The 24,156-nt window shown below is 45.8% G+C and overlaps 1 protein-coding gene across 11 annotated transcripts in view; it reads right to left on the bottom strand.

Annotated features, from left to right (window-relative positions):
• CTIF (cap binding complex dependent translation initiation factor) overlaps window positions 1-24,156 on the bottom strand; it is a 351,966-nt gene that overhangs the window by 160,327 nt on the left and 167,483 nt on the right. For all 11 annotated transcript variants that reach the window (XM_045021188.1, XM_045021185.1, XM_045021187.1 and 8 more), the window contains one exon: window positions 18,399-18,475. In XM_045021188.1, the coding sequence (XP_044877123.1) occupies window positions 18,399-18,475 (77 nt within the window). The remainder of the gene's footprint in view (window positions 1-18,398; window positions 18,476-24,156) is intronic.

Here is a 24,156-nt window from a genome sequence, read left to right as displayed (position 1 = left end):
TACAATTATGAGAAAGGTCCCTGAAGAGGAACAGGGAAGCAAGTGGGATGGCTGTGAGCAACTATATCCAACACCCATTTGCCTGAGATAGTATCAAACCAACCCGAAAAAACAGGGAAAAATAGCTCCCAAACGTGGCTGCTGCTCGGCTCTACTGCGGCTCTGACATGCCCGTCAAATCTGTCACTTGGTCCAAATGGGTTGATGGATGATGAAGGAGGCTGACAACTGGTGCCTGCTTGAGTATCATGATCACTGCTGCAGTGGATTCGCTGGCTGTCTGAGAATAAGAATGAGCCCCGTTGTCTCTGTGGGGGCTGTATTTGTATGGCTTCCAATAAGGGGTTGGTGTAGAAGTCTCCAGTGACCTCGGCAGGGCAATGGAATGGAAAGAGTGGAGTGCTTAGTCCATTGTCTTGTTGAAGAGCTCCATCTCCTCAAATGGGAGGTCCTGGATAGCGTCTTGGACTTCTCTCACCATTCCAAGAGGCCCACCTCATGGCCACTGATCTCGGGGCTGTGCTGGAAGCATCCGGGGCTGCCTGGAGGACTGTTCTGGGGACAATTTGGCCTTTTAAAATGTCTGTTAAATCCTCCCTCCTGTCTTGTGGCACTTTCGACAGAAAGGGAGTCATCCTTTCCCAGGTCAGGAAATTGTATTTGTCAAACAACTCCCTGCAGTTGCAAAGAGGCAGACAAGTAAGCTTGCACCTGACGAAGCGTAGTTCTTTGGGAGCTTTGCCCTTAGGCAACCCTTTTGTAAATTTCTATTTCTGCTGGACTGCTTTAATGATCCAGGGTTTGTGTGAGAGAAAAAGCGCTTGGAACTTCACAGGAGCATCTGATAACACTTCGCTACCTGTTTAGAAGGGGTTGGACGGTGGCCAAGGTTTCCCAGAGTTCCTCGGATTGTTCTAGCATGCCCTCATTGCTGGAAAGAACTATCCTGGCTGGGGATGATGCAGTCAAAATATCAAAGCGTTTATTTCTCTTGTATGACTGCTGTTTCGGTATTTAGGTGTGACACTTTCTCAGGTCACCAACAACAATGGTCATCACGTAACCCCTCTGCCTCGGTGAGAGAGAGATTTGCTGGTGCTACACTGTGTGACAGACAGCTTCCTGTCTCCTCAATCTGTTAGCCATCCCAGAAACATTTCTCAGGACTCTGCCATCCCTTAACTTTGCCCCGCAGGTAACACTTGCTGCACCCCAGTTCCTGAGCCCCCTGGAGCCTGCAGCCCCTGTCACTGGACACTCACATAAATTACCAAGATTGCAACCTCCAACTGAGAATTCACTCTTTGCTTAACATTACAGCACTGAGATCTACTTACGATACAACCAAGAGAAGTTTATTAGCAGGGGGTGAGTTTCAATTGATTCTGAGGGTATGGCTACACTTACGGTTTGCAGCGCTGGTAGTTTGCAGCGCTGGTCATCCAGCTGTGCAGGGCCAGCGCTGGTGTGTGGCCACACTCACAGCTACCAGCGCTGGTGTGTGGCCACATTTGCAGCATTAGCAGCGCTGTTGGGAGTGATGCATTATGGGCAGCTATCCCAGCGTTCAAGTGGCCGCAACGTGCTTTTCAAAAGAGGGGGGTGGAGTGGGGTCTAGTGTGACAGGGAGCGGGGGGAGAGAGAGAGGGGATTTTTGGAGCCAACACTGTGTGTTTAGCTTCCTGCCTTGAAAAATCAGAACATGTTTCCGACCCCTTAGTCTTAACTCTTAATTGCAAACAGCCTGCAGCCAACACGACTCCCCGCTGTTTCATTCGCTCCCTGCCTGCCTCTCATTTGATTGTTTACAGCCAGGTACAGATGATCACAGCAAACAGGAGCTCTGTTTGTTTTTTAGATAAGCAGCAACGGCAACGGAGCTCCGCGCGGAGCTCATTCATAACAAAACAAAGAGAGGCTGCATAACAAAACAAAGAGTAATTTATAAAAGCATTCTGGGATACATCCTTATACCCTGGAGGCCAATCACAGCGCTGGTGTGTGGCCATACTTGATGACCAGCGCTGCAGCACCAGCGCTGGAATCCTTATTCCCCATGCTGAGTGAGGTGTACGGCCAGCGCTGCAGCCAGGGAGTTGCAGCGCTGGAAGTGCCCTGCAGGTGTGGCCACTTACTAATTGCAGTGCTGGTGGAGGCTTTCCAGCGCTGCAACTCGCCAGTGTAGCCATACCCTGAGTAAGGATAGTGGAGACAGAATTGGTTACAAACAAAACAAAAGTGTAACATGCTTCTAAGAGACTAAACACAACTTTAGCAAGCTAAAATCTGTCTCAGACAAGTTTCTCATCCAAGGCAGCCTCTCAGCATTGCCACCCCCAGGCCAGGAACTAGCTTTTCTGGATACAGAAAGCGCTGTCATTTTTGTTCCCTCAGTGATGGATAAACACAATGTCTTTTTGCCTCCTTCTTGTAGTCCAGTACACCTTTGAAACGTATTCCTGCTCTTTGCTCTCTGGAGTGCTGGCGCCATGTTGCTTTTCTCATCCTCTTGTTAATTTGCTTTTCCTATTGACTTCAAATGCAAACGAATGCCCACTGCGTTCGATTTATCTTATTCACTTTACATCAGAGCTCTTGGCAGGCAGGTAAATCAACATACCTTTTTCTGGGGAAAACTTGTTTATCAACACTTCTTGGTTACATTGTTTAAATATATTTTTAGTATGTATACACAACTTCTTGCATGACACCTGTACATACATCTCCCAATGCTTATGATGATCAGTGTGATATACACTTTTATTTGATACCTTACACAAAACACTGTTTATAGATAAATACTGTGGAAGCAATGCATTAGGTGTAGTGAGTCTGTCAGGCCTGACAGGTGTTGCAGTTACAGAATAGTGAACCTGTTGCCATTTGGCATTAACGAGGTCTTAGGATCACACTAGGTCTCTGCGATGCACGGTAGGTGATCCAGAAAAGCTATAAAATAGCCAACTGCCAGGGAGGGGGCTAGTAGAACTGCCTCCCCAGGTGATGACAACGATTCTTTTGGTGGAGACTGGGGATGCTGTTGTTCTGTTACTCCCAGCTCCTGGGTGCCAGTGATGGGTTCTAGTATCAGTGATTTGGGCACAGATGCCTCTGCGGAACCTGCTCTCCTCCTCTTCCTGGACCTACTGGGTGGGGATCTGATGCAGGGCACCTGAGATCCCTCAGTATAGCCAGAGCAGCATGGTCTCTCGGTAGCAGCCAGGTGTGACTGGCTGATCCAATACCACTTGCAGTTCTTTTGCCATGGAGCACTGTGAGAAACATCTCCGGTACTAGCTCTAGGGTTGCCATCAAAAGGCTGCTCCAGGCCAATGGGAGCTGCTGGAAGCAGCGTGGGCTGAGGGACGTACTGGCCGCCACTTCCAACAGCTCCCATTGGCCTGGAACAGTGAACCACGGCCACTGGGAGCCACGATCAGCTGAACCTGCGGACGCAGCAGGTAAACAAACCAGCCTGGCCCACGAGGGGCTTTCCCCGCACAAACGGCGGAACAAGTTTGGGGACCACTGCTCTGGGATATAGTAATAGGTAAGAGACAGGAGGTAACTGTTCTGTTTTACCCAGCAATGGTGAGGCCTCAACTGGAGTGCAGTGTCCAATACCCGGCACCACATTTTAGGAAACATGTGGTCAAATTGGAGAGGGTCCACAGGAGAGCAACAACAACACAACAACAACAACAAAAGGTTTCGAAACCATGATCTATCAGAAAAGGTTAAAAACATGGGGTATGTTTAGTCTCGAGAAAAGACAACTATGGGGGACCTGATAGTCTTCAAATATGTTAGGTGTGTTATAAAGAGAACTGTGATCAATTGTTCTGTATGTCCACTGAAGGAAGGACAAGAAGTAATGGGCTTAATCTGCAGCAAAGGAGGTTTAGGGTACATATTAGGAAAAACTTTTCAACTATAAGGATAGCTAAGTACTGCAGTAGGTTACCAAGGAAGGCTGTGGAATTCCTATCATTGGAGGTTTTAAACACCTGTCAGTGATGGTCTAGATTGATTTGGTCTTGCCTCAGCACAGGGGGCTGGATTTGATGATTTCTCAAGGTCCATTCCAGCACTGCATTTCTAGGATTCCATGTCCCTGGAGATGAATCTTGACTGTTCGGTGAGAGTAGATCTTGGTCCCATACTTGGCATGGTGGTCAGCACTGGTCCCTGGGCTGGCTTACTGACCATCACTCCAGTCTTAGAAGCTCTGTCCTTGCAGGAATGTTGCCTCTTCTCTTCCCTGTAGCACAGCATCTCTTGATGTTCGGAGCCATGCTTGGGATCCACTCAGCCCTGCCTCTTGGTCTCCCACTTGTGTTGGGGAGCCAGTGCTGGCTCCATTGATGATAGTTATCAATGCCGAGTCTGTCAGCTGATGCTGAAAACCCAGTGCTGAGGTGGTCGCTGTTGACCTGGCCAGTGCTAATTTTGATTTTGTCTTCTTCCTTGCCTTTCTTTCACTGCTGACCTGCCGGATGTGGTGTCTGTTCAAAGGGGTACTTACTGACGATGTCCCTTTCAGTTCTTTGAAAATGGATGTCTCCTCCAGATCACAGGTGACGCACATCAGTTGCTCAAGTAGATATAGCTTCTGCCACGCATCCCTTGATTTGCCAGTCCTCAAGAAGGCTTTATACACCTAGCACTAATTGGGGATGTGGTTCTCCCCCCAGACGAAATAGGTATTGCTTTTGTCCATCAACTGCGGGGGATGAATCCATCACAGGTTGGGCAAGGTTTAAACCCTAAGAGTTTGGAGTCTACCACGGTGGTAAATGCCTCGTCTCATTATATAGCAGGAATAGCCAAATTAAGAAAATAAAGAATAAGCAGGGTGAAAATTAGTGAAGAAAATCTGTTGAAAAAGGATGAGATTGATGCTCTGTAGAAATGGTGGGTGAGACACCATGAGGCTCCATCTCATTGCCACGGGGGTAAATGGGAACTGAGGGAGGGTCATGGCTGTTCTGCCCTTCATGCCCTTGCACAGAAGCATGAGGCAGCTCAGGGTTCATGTGAGACCCCAAAGGACACTACCAGTAAAAAGAATCCGATCTCGTGTGCCTGAAGCGAATGCACGCCTACACTGGGATCCACACTGACACGTGCTCAAAGAACAATACCTCTTCTTAAATAATTAAATCAATCGGATGCATGCATGAAACCAGGACTCTGAAAAAAACAATTTTAAGCCCTGGATTGTTTACTGTAATCATTTTACGCTCCATAAAGTGTTATCATAAAACCCTGAGATTATCCAACACACCATTATGTATCTATTGAGATTTCTACATAGTACAATATTTTGCAAGTTGTATGCAAACCTTTCAACCAGCAGCAGAGACAGAGAAAAACAACCTGCAAGAGAGTCCTGATGTCAAAGTATATCTGCAACTTGGGCTGAATTTAGTCTAAAGGACAAGAAGCACTACAATCACCAAGGTCACAAAAAAGCTGAATAAAAAGTCTTGTGTTGTACAGTTTTTATGTAATGACAAGGTCACTTTAAGCACAGAGGTGATAACCCAGCCAGCTGTGAAACACACTGGGCTCTTTGCTTCCAGGGGCTCTTGACATTAAAAAAAGCAAACAATGAAAGGAAAGGATTTGATTTGATTTTCTTAAATGAAAACCTGTTAACGCCTTGCATGCCACCCCCTCAACTAGGGATAGAATGGGGTGGACTGGGTTTAGGGAAAAATAATAGTCACTGAACAGTAACATTCACCCACACAGTCCTGGAACTGGCTGGAAACTCAACACATCTGTCTGATCAAGCAAAAGGGTCTGTTTTTTCACCTTGTATCACATTAATTCTGCTACCATTTTATGGGTGTAATTTCATAGAGCCCACAAATGTTTATAAAGGTACATTTTCTATGTGTCACAGAATGGCTCACTTGATAATTACCTGCTCTGTTCATTCCCTCTGGGCACATGGCACTGGCCACTGTCGGAAGACAGGATACTGGGCAAGATGGACCTTTGGTCTGACCCTGTGTGGCCGTTATGTTCAGGATAGAAAGCTCTTTAAACTCTCATTAGTGTTAGCAAAATGACTTTAAACTGGGCATCCTCTTGCACAACACATCTGTGCCAGTGTGTCTTCTAGTCATTCCTGCTCCTTTCATTGATAAGGTTTTACATCTGCCAGCCATACAGAGTTTATGCCCCTCTGGAAGAGCAAGCTGGATTCTACTGTACGTTATGAACCATAAAATTATCAGCTAAGTTCTCATCATGGAATCTTTTACCCTGGATGGCGATTTACCAGGCAATAAGAATACAACTTGATGTACAGATCTCAGGCTAAGTGTTCCTACTGGCAATTAGAAAAAAAAAATCTCTTGGCTTGAAAATTGATCAGATTCAATATGGAAATTTGCTGATAAGATGCTAAACATGGAACATCACAAATTATTCCTATTAATACACTTTAAAATGAACACTAATGCTGGAGCCAGGAGAAGGAGGGTCAGTGGGTTAGATCCATGCAAACAAACCTATTTGAATTTGTCACAGTAAATCCATAGGTCATAGGTTTTGGCTCACTGCAGTGCTAGAGCGAGGAGCAGATTGCTTTCTTCCTCACAGAAAGATCATAATATTCTTATGCCTTCTAGTGTGTTCTTTTCATTCAACTGTTCATTGAAAGACATACATGTTTGCTGCCTCCCAGTATAGCTTCTGCTAGCCTGTTCATTGCTCTAGACACATCTCCATTTGTGACCACTAGGCATCTGTCCGCCTTATTGTTCCAGGCTACCTTTCATTACACTACGAACATGTGATCTGCCATACCAAGATGGATTAGTAGTTCCTCAAATCCAGTACTGCCGCTGGCAGTAGCCTACACCTGATACTTAGAAGGAAGGGAGCAAAAAATGTAATGCCAATGCGCCTGGCCAACTGTGCAGTGCTACACGGGTATAGGGAAGGAAGATTCATTCCTGATCCCTGCTACAGCCAGCTTAGCCCTGGAATATTCGAAATGATTACTCCTATGTTCCCTAGAGCACAACAAATGTGATTACTGGTTACAAAATGATGCAGCCTCTTCATAAATCCAGCTGCAGTATCTGTCTCGGTGTCCTCCTGTGGCAGCATAACGAACAGAGTAAATATCTGATGTGTGAAGAAGCATTTCCTTTTCATAGTTTTTAATTTACTCTGTCAATAATTTTATTGGGCGACCACCATGACCTTGCATTAGCAGACAGTGAAAAAAGAGAAACCTGTTTTCACGATGCATTGTCATCATCCTACAATCCCTCAAGTAAGTCTCCACTTTCCACCACCCAGGCCTCGTGCTCCTCCTCTGCGCCTTTCTAGGAGGTCTGCATCTAACTTTCTCCACTAACCGTTCCAGCTCAGCCGTGTCTTCCCTTTGTTTTCCACACACACAGCTCAACTTTTGCTTAAGTCCCCTCCCCTGCAGCTGCCCAGTACTTACTAATTTTTGCCTCTACAGCATTATGGTGCGACTGGCGCTTCCTGTAATATTTATTGTACAGTAAATTGATCTAGTGCCCATGATGGTATTTCAAAAGGAAACAGTTCAGGAGTAATGTCCCCCGCGGTGCCGCTATTGAGAATAGTTTACAAAGGGAGTTTGCCACAAGAGGAAAAGCAGTGTAATCATTTGAGCTAATCATTGCAGGCAGTTTAGTGTCCCCAAGGGTCTGTAAAAGTCTGAAACAGAAATATGTTAGAGCTCCTACTCTCTTCACCAGAACTGATGAAGGATCTCAGACATTCACAGCTGACTCAAAGCCCATTGATTTCAAGGGGCTTTGGATCAGGACCAGTCACTTGTGTGTGAATTCTGGTCAGGCTCTGCAGATGCTAATCAGAACACGGTCTATCATGATTATTTAACCGGGCTTTGTACTTTTGGAACAGAGTTGCATGGCTGTCCATAGTACACGTACACACACACACACACACACACCCCTCTCTTCACCCCAAACAATCCTGCTACCAAAGAGGACACAAAGAAAGTGGGTCAGCAGCTGCTTACAAATCACTCGTGTTTCAGAATGAGGAAACACTTTCTGACAGCCACCTGGGACTCTTGAGGGAAAGGGGATGGTTTTTCCCCCCCAAGGTCTGATTTTTTATTTTTAATTAAAATTCGCACAGGTTTAACTTGATCATTTAAGTGTCAAGCCAAGTTAGCCACAGGAAACACATTGGGACGGTATAAGGGAAAAGTTAGGAAGTTAGGACATTTCAGTAATTCAGTTATCAAAAAGCAATTGTTATTCAGGATGGCTACTTTAGGCACTGAAAAGCTACAGGGAAATTTAAAAAAAAAAATCACATCACTCCCACTCCTTACTGAAATACCAGAGTCATTAGAAACTATAGGATTTTCTGATCATCCAGAGGCTGCTGTTTGAGATCCTTATGGCAGCACTGTTTGGCCACTCTGGTATCTGTTGTATTCCCGTCTAACTGCATCTTTGCCACTTCTAAGTGAACATTTGGATAAGACATAAAAATGTAGGGCATACATGACAAGATGGATGAATCTTGTGCATGAAGCCTGGCAACCAGCATGTAAAGTCCTGCTCCAGAGAGCTAGATCTGTCCTCTGCAGCTACTGCTAGGACTGCACCAGTCACTTGAATCTCTGGCTGCCTTGATACCCAGAGGGGCTAAATGGACAGCAGGAATGTCTGGAAAGGATTGTTAACCAACAGAGCTACTTAGCATTCTGCAGCTTGTTTCCAAGGAATACAGTGGAAAGAGAACATTAATGAGCATCAGATGAAGAGCAAAGAGTTCAAAGCTTTTATTCAGAAAAGCAGCAGAAGCCTTTTGGGAAGAGGTGATTAGTTGCTTTCCAGTTAAACAGAGTTACTTTCGTGTCAGATCTTTAAAGCCCATTTATTTTTCAAAAAGTGGTGCCTGCGTCTACACAATTACCATGAGTGAGGGAGACAGTTGTCCCCACACCTGCAGCTTCTCATTTGCTGCAGAGTTTCTGAACCTCCTAGTCAATGCAGAGGCTGAAATGATATAGAATTATTTTGCCATCAAATAAAAACAAAGCACTGCCAGTTTTGGAGGAGATAGATCCTAGCTTAAAGAACTCTAAACAATTGTCCCACAATCCCCATCAGCTCCATTCTCCTTTCACCATAGGAAAGGCAAAGCACAAGTCTGTCAATCTCCTTTTAAGTGTATGAAGCCCACCAGCAGTAATGGATAATGGCATTCAGGTCTATCTACATTACTTACATGACATCCATTACTGGGGTACCTGAGCACCTCACGGTCTTTGATGTAATGTGCTGCTGCTTGGTGCTGTCCAACTCCATTTATCCCCATTTTACAGATGGGGAACTGAGGCAAAGAGAAATTAAGTGACTTGACCAAGGCCACACAGGAAGTCTTTCAACTCCTATGCGAGTGCCCTAACTACTGGACCATCCTTCTTAGCAAAGATGTCTGCTAAGGCTTCTATGTGCAGCACAAAATCCTGGCCAACCAATGTGCCCAGATGGATTACATTAAATGGGAGTTCTTACTCAGCAATACAGGAGTATTTCCTTCACTATAACGTAAAAAAAAAAATTAATTAGATGCCAAAACAAAAAGCACAATCTCTCTGTTAAACAGAATCTGTCCTGAAGAACCATTTTCCTCCACTTAATTTCATCATCCCAAATAAAAGCTGTCCATTATTATTCAAACAGACAGCAAGGAGGATGGACATCCAGAAATATTTCAAACCCTGACAGATGCCACTGTGGATTTTACGACTAGAAGCACTAGAACAAATAGCTAAAATCAATTTACTGAGAAGCCCCCAAAATAACTGGTGGGGTACCTGGCAGAGCTAACGAATACAAGAAAACACTCATTATTTAAAAACTCCCCAGTACTCTTCATGGTTCATCATTAAAAATGTGCTCCTACTCAGCTGGTCCAGTGACATACAATTAGTGCAGCGCTTCATTAACCCAGTAGACCAAGTACACCTCTACCCCGATATAATGGTGTCCTTGGGAGCCAAAAAATCTTATCGCGTTATAGGTGAAACTGTGTTATATTGAACTTGTTTTGATCCACCGGAGTGCGCAGCCCCCCCCAGAGCACTGCTTTACCGCGTTAGATCCAAATTTGTGTTATATTGGGTGGCGTTATATCGAGGTAGCAGTGTATCTGCCATTAACTCTGTTGCCTTAGCCCAGCCCCTACTGTGAGGGAAACCACTGAGAAAAGATAGACCATTCTCCTCCATGAAATCAATGCTATCCCCACCGTGCCCCCACTTGTTCAGTTCCACAGAGATGCAAGTGGTAGTTCCCTGAGAAGCTCTTCTGTAGAGAAGATGCTGGGAGGGCAGACTACAAGGGGGAGAGATGGTGGGAAAGTAGGAAGGATTTCAACTTTGATAGACTTTTAACCATCTTTTGTAGTGGGCAAATCTGACAGGGTGATCTCCGGAGCGCCGGCAGCCTTTTTGGCGCCCTAGGTGGCGGAAGGTCCCGCCCCCAAAATGGCGCCCCCAACAGAGGCAGCGGAAGGTCCTGCCCCCGAAATACCGCAGACGACCACGACGGCCGGATGTTCGGCTGCTGCGGTCGCCGCCCCCCAAATGTCAGTGCCCTAGGCGACCGCCTAGGTCGCCTAATGGGTTGCGCCGGCCCTGGATAATCTGCAAACTCAAGAGTGGACATTACACTGAGTGCACCTGAGAGCCAGGCTGAAATTGCATTCACCTGCTGACTAATTTATTTTTAAATAGATGAATAAAATAAACCCATCGCTAGTCTTTAAATTGTCGTCATCCTCATGATATGGGTAGACAACTAGAGATGCTATTTGGGGTGATCAAAGGTTCCTGCAAGGCTAGGCTCAGAGGGGCAGCACAGACTACTGAACGTCAGCCTCACATACATGTGTTTGGCTGTCCCTGCTCTGCTGCCCCACAATGCATTGTGCAACCAAAGAAACACTTCTACTGACTTGCAATTGGTTGGTTTGTTTCTTAAATCACAAACAGTGCCTTCAAAGATTTTTTTGAAAAATATTGGGCCAAATTCATGGCCCAAGTCCCCAGCGACACCAAGTCAGCCTAACATCTCTGCCCCATGAGAGGGCTTTGAACTGCTGGGAAGAGCAGAGACTAGGGCACCTGACAGATGTGCCGATTTGGCCTGTCTTTCCAGGTGGCCTCCATCCTCAGGACCCCCAGATGCAGTTTAATGCTGCCCCATCCTTGTGAAGGCAGCTGCAGTACTACCATCAGCCCTGCTCCGAGGGCAAACCCCTCCTCATGTACAGTTGCCTCTGAGGATGCAAAACTGCATCCCCCAGGCAAGTCATGTCTAGCATGTAATAACCATTCCAGTTTATCATTTGGGATATCAAATCACATTTAAGAGTGCAATTCCCGCTTCCATTGAAATCAATGGCAGAACGTTCTCCCCTTGCATACTCTTGACATGACAGCTTTGTGAAACTAAAACCAGAGAGGAAAAAAGGCAATAAAAATGGTACCTAAGAAAAGTTTCCCCATCTGTAAAATGGGAAGAACAATACTTCCCTCCTACTCTTATCTGTCACTTCTATTGTAAGCTCTTTGGGGCCAGAACTGTCATTCACAGTTTGTTCCTCCAACATGTAGCACAACAGAACCCTCTGACTTGGCTAATGCCTCTAGATGTTACCACAACATAGATCTATATTATGTAGCAACACGATCACTACCCATGTTAAAAGAACGTTCTTTAGGTCACAAAGTCAATGCCAGTTCTATGGTTGCCTGCGCAACCTTAATCCTGCTCCCCTGTGCATCCATCCTGTTCATGGAAAGAGGCAGGATTCTGTGGAAAAAACAGTGTGAGACCACGTTATTAAAGACTGTGACGCATGCACAAGGGGGAGAGACAATTTTTCTCCTGCTGCTGATACGCTCATCTCAATTGATTGGACTCTTACAGTTGGTATGGCTACTCTCACCTTTTCATGTTCTCTGTATGTATAAATATTTCTGTCTGTGTGTTCCATTCTATACATCCGAAGAAGTGAGCTGTAGCCCACAAAAGCTTATGCTGAAATAAATTTGTTAGTCTCTAAGGTGCCACAAGTACTCCTGTTCTTTTTGCGGACACAGACTAACACAGCTGCTACTCTGAAACCATAAATATGGCATTTCCCAACTTTTGAAAAAATTGAGAAAGCAGAGGGAAAAGTATTTTCACCTTTTGCCACCATTTTTCTCTGGAGAAACAAAAGGGAGAAAGTTATACTTTTAAAAAGTGGGCGAAAGAGGGCTTTTTCCAAAAATGTCAACATTTTGAAAATTCTGTTCCACATGGAGTTGACAAAAAATGCATTTTTTCTATGAAAATAAGTGTATTTGTTATCAACTCCCTCCCCATTTTTTGACAATGTTTTTGACAAGTTGTAATGTCCAGTTACTAGTCTGGCACACTGACAATATTTTCTTAAGGAATGCAAGAGAAAGAAAATGATATTTTTTAAACAGGTTGTAACTCAGCCAAACCTGGATGATACTCCCTGGGACAAAAAAAAAAAAAAAGTCATATTGCTAGTCCTAGGGCTTTGTCTGCCAAATTTCATGGCTGCGATTAATGGAGGAGTACGAGCTTCTCAAAAAAAGGCTGCAAGAATCTTTTATAATAGTGTTAGACAAAGTCTATATATGGGTTGCTATCAGCTCCCCCTATAAAAAAACAACCTTGAAGGCTAAAAATATCCTGCATAGTGGGGCCAGGAGAATCCTTGGATTTGTGAAATAAACATTCATCCATTGTGTCCAGAGTGCAAAACTGGACTTAGAATTCCAAGAACAAGTTTGATAACTTCCTCCTAATGGTCATTTATCAACATGACAGAAAACCCCCACCACATAATTTGTCATCTTTGCTCAAGCAAGGCAGGCAGCAGACAGGAACAGCAGGCAGCATGCCAGTCAGAGTGGAGGGAAGTTGCACAGCACCTGCATGCAATATGCCTGGCTCTGGCAGGTGCTAGTCACTTTCAAGAGGACTGAAATTCACACAGATAAGAGCAGAATTTAAACCAGACAGCCAAAAAACAAAGCAGCTCATGCCAGGGTTGTGGGTCCATGCTCATTTCTAACAGAATCTTTTTTCCACATTTCCTCTTACATGTTCCAATTCCCAAAGCCACCACTGTCCAGGGCCAGATTAACACGGAGGCTTCAGCCCTGGGCCCCAGGCTAAGGGGGACCCCAGCGCAGCAGGGCTCAGTCAGGCTGCCTGCATGTCATGGCCCCACACCGCTCCCAGAGACGGCCGGCTGCTGGCATGTCACTGTGGGCCCTGCAGGAAGGAGGGGAGGGGGCAGCTCCGCACGCTGCCCCTGCCCCCAGCAATGTCCCAGCAGCTCCCATTGGTCGCTTGCAGCCTTGGCAATGCATAGAGACACGCAGAGACGTGCCAGCAGCGGGCCACTTCCAGGAACGGCGTGGGGCCACGGCCTGCAGGCAGGCAGCCTGCCTGAGCCTGCTGCGCCACCGGCCAGGAGCCACTTGTGGTAAGTGCCTCCCGGCCGGAGCCTGCACATCACCCCCGACTCCTGAACCCCAACCCCCTGCCCTAAGTCAGAATCCCCTCCTGAACCAAATTCCCTCCCAGACCCTGCACCCCCTCCTGCACTCCAACTCCCTGTTCCAGGTCAGAATCCCCTCCTGTACCAAACTCCCTCCCAGAGCCCGCACCCCTCACCCCTCCTGCACTCAAACTCCCTCCCAGAAACAAATATAACAGCTGTCCTAAAACAAGAAGTAGGCTATTTTGAATTAACTATATTCTACATGTTTTAAGACTGAAATGTAACCACAGAACGGTTTTATGTTAATTAAAAGGCAAGTTTAGTATAGCATTAATAGCCTTGATGCCATAACGGTGATTTGTTTTGTTTTAAATTAAGAAAAAGACTAGTACACAGGGGCCCCACAAAATCTAATAGCCCCGGGCCCACAGGAGAGTTAATCCAGCCCTGTCACTGTCCCCGCTTCCAAGTCCTTCTTTTAAGGGCTCACTGAAGTCAATGACACAGTTTCATCTGATTTTGGTTCAAGCCCTTAGACTTTTGTTTCTACTATGACATCCAACAAAATGATCCAACCCAAGCATTACAAATCATCCCTTCTTTTGAGCTTCCCAAGGTGTCCTGCCTTCTCTATTTCTGTCTACGAGGCTGTTAACTCCTGACCATTTTATGTTTTGAACAGCGCAAAGCAGGCACGGTTGGTGTTTAATGGAGCAAATCCAGCCCACCTTCCTCACGCCAAGTAGCCACACTTACCGAGTGGGGCTGTGCGCCCCATTCTAAGGCCCCCGAGAGTAAAGCTGTTGTAGGTGTCACACAGCTTTTACATTGTATTAAAATAAAAGAAATGGCAGAATGGGCATGAAATGCTTTCTCAGCTGACCCGGACAACTTTCACAAGCCAGACTCAGGTGGGTTTGGGAGGGGACTATGGGCTTGATTTTGCAAGGCTGGGTCTTTCTGTATCCGGACAATGTTTAATGCAGAGGCCCAGAGCTCCCAACCGTTTCACTGGCAATAAAATGCCTCCTCTAGTGGTCGTGCAGCAGAGAGATATTAATATCACCAAGTGCAGCTATACCACCAGTGGAATGAATCTTATATCTGCCAACACAATGCCTGGGGATGATAAGATAACAGCACAGCAATAAAGTGTGAATATCTTTGCAACCAGTTCTATGTTCCAATACAACGTGTACATTTAAACTATAAACAGTTTGATTAAATGAGATTTAAAAAAAAATTCCCATTGAACCATGTTTTTCACATAAAATAACCATTTTGAGACCCCATTCACTGCAAATCAATTTTATAGAGGGAGCGCTCTCTCGGGGCATCATAAGCAGCATTAAAATGACGGGCAGCAAAGCCTTCCATTATATTCTGCGATACACTGTGAAATGAGAAGGTTCCAGAGTGTATAGGCTATTTATATGAAGCAGCTGATAGCACCAGTCTAGCCATGTAGTGGGAGAGGGTTGCCGGCCAGCCATCAAAGTCTGGAGGATTATCCAAGGTCTCTCAGTCTAAAGAGTTTGCTGAAAGATGTTTGGTGGGAGAATCGATTCAGTTTCACTTGTTCCCCGCCCTCCGTTTGACCGTGTTGCTTCTGCGCTCATGACTAATTACTGCATAAACTCCGGTAGGGGGCAAACCTATTGAAGACAGTCGTCCCCTTCAGGGGGGCCCCATTGACTGCAGTAGGTCCATTCAGACCGCAAGTAGGTCTCAAATAGAGCGGTAAGCGTAATACTCCAGATCAAAAGGGGAACACGATAGGCCCAGGTAACAAAATAACACAAGGATGCTGTGGTATCTAGTTATCTATGGCTGGGACTATGACCAGGCATAAGCCAGGCATATTGAGACTATGACCAATAAGACAGGCATATTGCATGCAGTGCTATGCAACTTGTCCTTCAGGAGCCAGCACAAAAAACTGCTCTCCCTCCCAGTCTCCTCTCCTTTTAGCCAGCTCTTGCAGGTGAAGCGAAGTGGGGATGACAGAGGCCACGGCAGCTCATTAACCCTTCCCTGGCTAGTGTGGAGTTTGTACTAACAGGCAAACTTTTTGGCCTGAGGGCCACATCTGGGTGGGGAAATTGCATGCAGGGCCATGAATGTAGGGCTGGGGCAGGGGGTTGGGGTGCGGGAGGGAGTGCGGTGTGCAGGAAGGGGCTCAGGGCGAGGGGTTGGGGGCTCAGGACAGGGGGTTGGGGTGCAGAGTGTGGGAGGGGGCTCACGGTAAGGGGGCTGGGGTGCAGGAGGGGGTGCAGAGTGCAGGAGGGGGCTCAGGGTAGGAGGTTGGGGGGCTCAGCCTCCCTGCCTGACCTGGCCCCGCACAGCCCACACGTCCATCCCAACCCCCCTGCCCAAGGTTGGAACCCCCTCCCGCAACCTAACTCCCTCTCAAAGCCTGCACCCCCACCCCGAACCCACTGCCCCAACCCAGAGCCCCCTCCTGCATCCTGAACCCCACATTTCTCACCCCACCCTGGAGCCTAGGGGAAGCCCCAAACCTCCGTGCCCCACCCCCACACGGGGCTGTGTGTGGCCCACGACTGATTTTTTCTGTGGGTTAATGGCCCCCCAACAGCTGTAAGTACAGGTCACAGAAATATCACCATTTCAAAGGCTTCCTTAACAGGGATGACTTGCAGTAATGCTAAATGTTTCCCACCCAGAGAGAAGAGTCCTGAGCTGCGAGAAGCCTTCAGAAAGATACACACACACACGGCTCTCACACAAGTTTTACACAGACATAGCCTCATTGATTTTAGCAGAGTTACCCCTGATTTACATAAGTGTAACAGAAGGAAAATCAGGCCCACATTCTGATTCAAAGAGGCCCATTTTATTTCAGTTCCACTCACAAGGCCCTACGTTTTGGGTATTTACTAACTTTCTCCAAAAAATTCCCAGGTTTTGAAAAAGCCAATATTAGGGTTTGACCAATTTTAACTTGGATTGTGGCTTTTTTGGGACCTCCGCCCACTGCTCACTGTGAATACCAGGCACCCTCCACCTCCACTCCTGCCTTTCATATTCACAAATCACTTTGGAAAATCCAGGCCCAGGTTTCTACCATATAACAAGATTAACTCAGTAGCTTCATACAGCAGGTGTCCTTCATGATATGATACACAGGATATGACCATCCTCAGTTATTCAAACCTTTGTCACCTCTTGGCTTCATTACAACAATGAGATACACCTGGGCACAAAACCTTCAGCACACAGGAAATAGTACAGAACGGTGCAGCACGTCTCCTCAGCAACACAGGCTACAGTGAGCACATCACACCTGTCCTCCGCTCTCTATGCTGGCTTTCCACAGACTTTCTAAGCAAGTTCAAGGTCTTGGTCTTTATCTTCAAAGCGCTCTACAGCCTGGGTCCAGGATACCTAAAAGACTATCTCTAAAGCTCCAGGATGAAGACCACGGCTGACAACTTTCCTCCTCTGGCCCAGTGGAACTCTCAACAATAAGAGTAAAGCTGGTTTGTGCAGGAGACAGAACTTTCCCCAGGCCTGGTCTGAGACTGTGGAATGAACTCCGCCAGGTTCTAAGGACCATCACAAACCTAACCCCTTTCCGTTTCAAGCACAAGGCACATTTCTTTGACCTTGCCTTCTCTAATAGTGCACACGCTTCTCCCTGTGGAGAGAGGATGGGAGAACAAACAACATGTGACAGATGTGTAGCCACGTTGTTAAATGGGCTGCCGGAAGGTGCTCTGGTACTACAATGAAGAGGTCAGTATAAACACGTATACCGAATAGAACAGAACCAAAAAACCCCCAGGAATTGAAAATACTACTTGTGTGTGCAACATGAACAAGTTAAGATGAACGCCTGTGTCTCCTGATTGGTTTTTAGTAACTGTGCAAACTAATTAATTATTTATTATTAAATGTAATTTATTATTTTAAATCTATATAAATAAAATTAAATAATGATGCCTATCCAAGGCTCTAGGTGCTCTAGTATTATGATACAATAAATACAATTACATTAAATCTCAGCAGCTTTAAAATGACTGGCTCCACAGGCTAGCCAGCTAGCCACCTATTCCCCTTTGGTTATGTCTATACTGCAGTTGTACTCCCAGGGCTCGGGCTGTGGGGCTGTAAAGTTGCGGTGTAGGTGTTTAGGCCTGGAGCCTGAACTCTGGGACGCCACAAGCGGGGGGCAAGTCCCAGAGCCCAGGCTCAAGCCCGACCCCAAACTTCTACCTTACAATTTTACAGCCCCAAAGCCTGCAAGCCTCAGTCAACTGTCATGGGCCAGCTGTGGGTGTTTAACTGCAGCACAGACATGCCCTTCATTATCTAGGAAGCCCACTGTCAGCCCTCTCCAAAAATCCTCTCAAACAGATTCTTTTGCCGTGTGCCCAGAAAGACACCAAATTCAGACTCTCTCAGACCAAGCGGGAGACAAGTTCTGCAGTCTCAACACCCTCACAGAGAACATCCCACCAGTCACCTCCTCTCTTTCATAAAAAGGGGGATCCAGCTCGGTAGACTAGCTGACTGCAACTGAGACAGTATGGTACAGGGAGGGGGCAGTCTGTCAGGTCCGGGTGGTCCCAGGCCATCTAGGGATTTATTAGGCCATAACCAACACCTTAAACTCCACCCAGAAACCAGTGGGAAGTCAATGCAGACCATGGAGCCCTGGTATCATAATGTAGTATTTTGCATTTCATAAATATTTCAGATAAACACAATATCATTGAAAAAACATTCAAAGAGGTAGGGAGAGGAGATGCAGGATGAGTAACAGAAGGTCAAAGACGCTTTGGACAGGTCTCTCCTACCTCCGGTCGTTTCTCCTTCTTCTGAATAGTTTTTTGGTGTGTGCAATTTCAGCTTCATGTGGCAATGGATGATAACCCTGGTTAAAAGAGGGGAAAAAAGGCGATTGTGAATTCTGAGATCTATGAGGCAGTGATGTTTAAATAGTTGGTACTGGATATTAGTCCCACTGTGTGGATGTGGGTAAATTACATGTTGTTCCTTAGAGAGACAAGGTGGGTGAAGTAGAAGAAGAGCTCTGTGTGGCTCGATAGCTTGTCTCTCTCACCAACAGAAACTGGTCCAGTATAAGATATTACCTCACCCACCTTGTCTCTCTAATATCCTGGGACCAACACGGCTACAGCTACGCTTCATGCATTGCTCCTTGTCTGTCCTACACAATATGAAAATTGGTAGCACAGATTAAACATTATACATGCATCTCTCCCTCAGCTTGCAAGATCTGTAAAACAGGCATCATGACAACTACCTCAGGGCAGTTCTGAGGGTCAGTTAATCTGAAGCCATCTAGAACTCTCAGATGAATGGTGTTATACAACGTAAACAAAGGATTACTATTAACGGCACCCGATATCTGATTTACAGGGAATTCAGGCACTCATGCCACTGAAATGTCATTTGTACCACTATGATAAGGGTGCTGCTTTATTTCCATTAGAAACCATCCACACTTTTTTTTTTAACTCAGCAGTAAAAATGTACAACATTTATTTGGAAAGATAAGGACCAAAATTTAGCTGACAGAGCACTGAAGTGGGAGTCAGCAGGAATGTCACATCGTATGCAGCTTCATGTCCACCTCCCATCCCCACAACTTCACTTTCATATTAGGGTTTATCAGGAGGACAGCAATACTCTATGCTTTGTGCTCTAATATACTCCCTGTATGCTTCTGTGATCAGTTACCTCATACACAAACCGCAGCCGCTATATACTACAAAGCAAGAGAGACTATCACCCTGGTAACTTCGTTACAGAACCTACTATCTAGGATAACTAGTTAGGGAGACCGTGTTGCCTAGAAACCATGTTGCCTAGAAATCAGAACAAGCCCACTGTGAGAGTCAGAACACTCCTGGCTTCTATTCCTGGCACCCCATTTATTCACGGTTTTAGCACAGGTAAGTCAATAAATAAATCACATAGTTAGTGCTTTAAAGGCATTTTCCCTCCTCATGGTACTTTACCATTATTAATTAACCTGTACAACACCTCTCTCATATAGGGGCATAATCTCCCCATTTTACAGATGGGGAAACAATGAAAAGTGATTTGTGCAGCCAAGTTAGTGAAAGAGCTGGGATTAGAACCCAGGCTCCTGGCTCCCAATTCTGTCCCCTATCCATTAGACTATGCTGTGTTCGCTGAGACTCAGTTTACCCATCTGATAAATGGGGATGACTTTACTTACTTTCATCCTATGGGTGTTGTGAGGCTTCACTGATGCTCACAAAGAGTTTTGAGGTTCTTAGATGAAAGGCACTATATAAGTGCAAAGTATTATTTATTTTCTTGGATCTATGAAGCCATGATAACCACCAAAGGCAGTAAAAATCTTTTATTTATGCACTACAGTACTTCCCAGGCTGGCAGTAAAAGCGCTGTAAAAACCACTCTTTATATTTCCATAACAATCCATCTTCTCCTCTGAGTTACAGTCTCTGCCTCAAAGCTAATGAATCATCACATGAGAGAGGCCACCAGAAAGTGGCATGGATCTGGGGAGGACAGAGTATGTCTGAGCATGTAGCAGTTCTTTGTTACACTGGCAAAACAACAGAACACACCTACCACACTTTCGAAAGTTCCCTCTCTCCCAACAACACCTCAGTAAAAGTTATTAGAGTTCACTTTAGTAGCCATTACAATAGCAGCAACACCACTTCAAGATCCTCGTGGGAGATGCTACAGAAGTGCAAAGGTCTTTATGAACATTAATAGCAGCAAAGAATCCTGTGGCACCTTATAGACTAACAGACGTTTTGCAGCATGAGCTTTCGTGGGTGAATACCCACTTCTTCGGATGCAAGGGGTGCATCCGAATCCTTGCATCTTCGGATGCAAGGAGTGCATTAATGAATTTAGACTCACAACCGGCCTGTGAGCTAGGCAAGCATCATAGCTTCAGACATTTTAAGACCAGAAGGGAGTGTGATTGATAATCAAGTCTGAGCACTTGCATAACACAGTCCAGAGAATTTCATCAAGTGGTTCCCGCATGAAAACTATAACTTTTGGTTGAGCTAGAACACATTTTTTAGAAAGACATCCTACCCTGATCTGAAGACTTCATATGATGAAGAATCTATCACAGCCGTAGGTAAAGTGTTCCAAAAGTTTACACTTTTTTTGAGTTTGCCTAGCTTCGATTTCCAGCCTTAGGATCATGTTAAGCGTCCGTCTGCTAGATTAAAGAGTCCTCTGCTACCTGAAATCTACTCCCTATGCAGGTATGGCTCATGTGCAAGTCATTTCTGAACCTTCTCCTTCACCATTTTACATATGGGGAAAGTGATGCACAGAGAGACTGCATGACTCAGCCCAGGTGCCACAAAATTTGTGGAAGATCCAGGACTAGAAACAGTTTTCCCAACTCCCTATTATGTATTTAACCACAAGACCTTCTCTCTGCTCTTGAAATCCATTATCAAGATGCCCTTAATACACACGTTACAGTCTCTGCTACAACATATAAGCAGTGACGGCATGTGTTATTGAAACCCAAGAGGAGATGACACTGTATTTGTTTTCAAGCAGATTAATCTTGGAGCGTCCAGTGAGGCTACTGGGTAGTTCAGCAAAGTACAACAACATGGTGTTCTGCAGTAACTTGCTATAAGGCCATTCACCTGGCATCATAAATACTGTTCCGTTCATGCTTGCTGGATCTTGTCTCACGATTCTACACAGAACACCACTGATTAAGGAAAAGATACTAGAGTACTCAGCTACTTTGCTGAAGAACCCTGTAGTAATCCAGTGCAGGAAAGTTTGAGGCCATTACACTATGGCATTTTTTAAAACTAAAGTTAATGCATGCAGTTAATAGTCCTCTCTGGCAAGCACAAGGACCTGCAAACCAATTTCTGCAGGATTTAAGCTTTTATTAAACCTCTAGAACTCCAGCCATTCCAAATGTAAACTCAGCACAAACTGATGTCTCCCTCCTCACACAGGAGCTCTGCTGTTGCTCAAAACTTTGCCAAGCAGCAGCAGAGCAAAATTAACAAAACTCTGCTTATCAGCATGGCATGTGGAAGCCAGAACGGTTACATCTGAGGGAATCTTCTACTCAGATGGGGCCTGCAGGGGACCTGGATGTGTCCGGACAGGAGAAAATTCTATGTCTCTATCAGGAAGTTAGGAATCCCTCTTTTCCATGGGGCACAGCTCCCTTTTTCTAAACCCAGTCATGAGACTTTTATGTTTTCTGAGCCCTGGTCTACACACAGCCCCTGGTTCGAACTAGGGTACGCGAATTCAGCTACGTGAATTACGTAGCTGAATTCGAACTACCCTAGTTCGAATGACTTACCGTCCAGACGCCGCGGAAGCGAACGTCCAGCGGAAGCGGCTCCAAGGTCGACTCCGGCAACTCCTCCTGCCGCGGTGGAGTACCGGAGTCGACCGCGGCGCTTCCGGAGTTCGAACTATCGCGTCTAGATCAGACGCGATAGTTCGAACTCCGAGAAGTCGAACTCGCCGCGTCGACCCGGCGGGTAAGTATAGACGTGGCCTTAGGGAGTGGGAGAGAGGAAGTCACCAGCCCTTGACTGTACCTATTTTGGGGTTCTAGCAGGGCTAATTTTGGGGAAAGGAAGTCTACAATGGGGGGCAGGCTAATTAAAAAAAATGGCAGAAGCTGCTCAGAGAACTGGAATGTTAGAAGAAGTGGGTAATGCATCCGAAGAAGTGGGTATTCACCCACGAAAGCTCATGCTGCAAAACGTCTGTTAGTCTATAAGGTGCCACAGGATTCTTTGCTGCTTTTGGAATGTTAGAGTAATTCTTGGACAGATGGTTTAGAGAGCAGTCAAAAGGTTCATAATAAAATAATTTATTACATGGTTCCACTATGTATCTGATGGATATCCCCATTACGTGTGGCATAGTCATATTTTTACTCACACGCGTGTGCACACTCTTGTTTTTAAGGTAACTTTTCTGAGGACAACCTTGATCTCAAGTGTGGTTTTCCAATCAGAAAATATGGCAGTCCCATTTTTCGGTAACCACCCCTAATTAGCAGGTGCACTCTTCCCTTTCAGTATGAAGGTGTAACTGACTGAGATGTAGCCAAAGGGGCAAGTTTTGCTAAGCAGCGGACTGGACAGGCAAATACTCAGCATTTTCTGCTACAAGAAAATTAAGATAGGAGGAGGCCATTTTAGTTTATGGCCTCCAGGCAAACACATCAATGAGTCAGTGCCTTCTCTGGTGGGCAGTAAGCGTCACACCCTGGTCCCCACAACAGTCTCAAGCAAAGGAGTTGGTTCAATTCCTCTCCGGGCAAGCGGTAACATTATCCTCTTCTTTCAGGATACAGAGCAGCTGTGGATTGAAATTAACAAGCAGCCACTACTGCTGTTGGACAATGTGATTTTTCACAGCCTGTTTTTATATATAATTTTAGATAAGATACACATGCACAGTGTAAGAAGGTGGTCTTCCCCTTTAAGGGCAGTGGGTGTCTGCGTCCAGACAACGCTGTTCCAAGGCCTAGCGTCCGCTGAAGAGCAGGTATGCAGTGATGCACAGTTCCCTGACGAACCTGGGGAACTGAAGTTCTTTGGGGCAGGTGGCAGTCTCACGACCAGCCACCATGTACAGAAGGTAACTCTATCACTTAGCTTAGCAGAATAAAGATCACGCTCCAGAGCTCCCAAGTAGAGGACTTGGGAGAGAGACCTCCAAGGGAGTACGAGCCCACTGAGAGACAAACCCCAGCTAAGAGGGCTACGAAGGATTGTGAAGCCCTAAAGGGAGGGCTCGAAGGGAGGCAAAGTCCTGGCAAAGGATGGGTAAGACTTTTGAGCCTGGGGGGAGGACTATACAAGTGCTGAAGCTCATTGTAAACTCAAAGCCTAGGGAAGAGAGGTGGCAGGTTCTGAGTGTCATTTTAGGGTAATTAACCAGACCCAGAAAGGGAGCAGTACTGTGAAGACAGCAGGTGTGATGGCTTGTTTGATATGAGATAGGAAGGTAAACTGAGGCAGTAGATGGGCCTGAGGCTGGACTGGGTGAACCACCGCTATGCGCAGCTACATGCATTTGCAGGGGCAAACACACACACACACACACACACTTCTCGCTGTCTGTATTTTAACCACTTAATACATTTATTTTAACAATTCTTAACCCCCTTTTGCCCCACCCATAAGAATCGAGAAACGGGGCAGCTCTCTTTGTTGCCACAGAACCATTTACATACAAAGTTCCATAGAAAGAACAAATAAAAATCTTTCAAGAACATGCTGACATGCTGCAGCAGCCTCGGAACCTGCCTCCCTCCGACCCCACCACCCCACAGAAAACCACCCTCTATGCGGCATTGTCAGACTCATGAACTTATTAACCCAGGTTTCCCTGGTTACTCATCTGGGAAAGACTTAATGAAGTGGGGGTGGGAACCTGGGGAGAGAGGTTATATTTAAAGCCACGCTTAGGGCATGTGCTGTTACAGTATTTGCAGGTTTCATGTTCTGTAACATCTGCATAGGAAATTATACAAACTCAACCACTCCTTCTGTCCATTTC

This window comes from Mauremys mutica, chromosome 6 (genome assembly GCF_020497125.1).
Source record: "Mauremys mutica isolate MM-2020 ecotype Southern chromosome 6, ASM2049712v1, whole genome shotgun sequence".
In the NCBI taxonomy this organism is placed as follows: Eukaryota; Metazoa; Chordata; order Testudines; family Geoemydidae; genus Mauremys; species Mauremys mutica.
The sequence above is the reverse complement of the archived record's forward strand: the minus strand, read 5'-3'. Positions and strand labels throughout refer to the sequence as shown.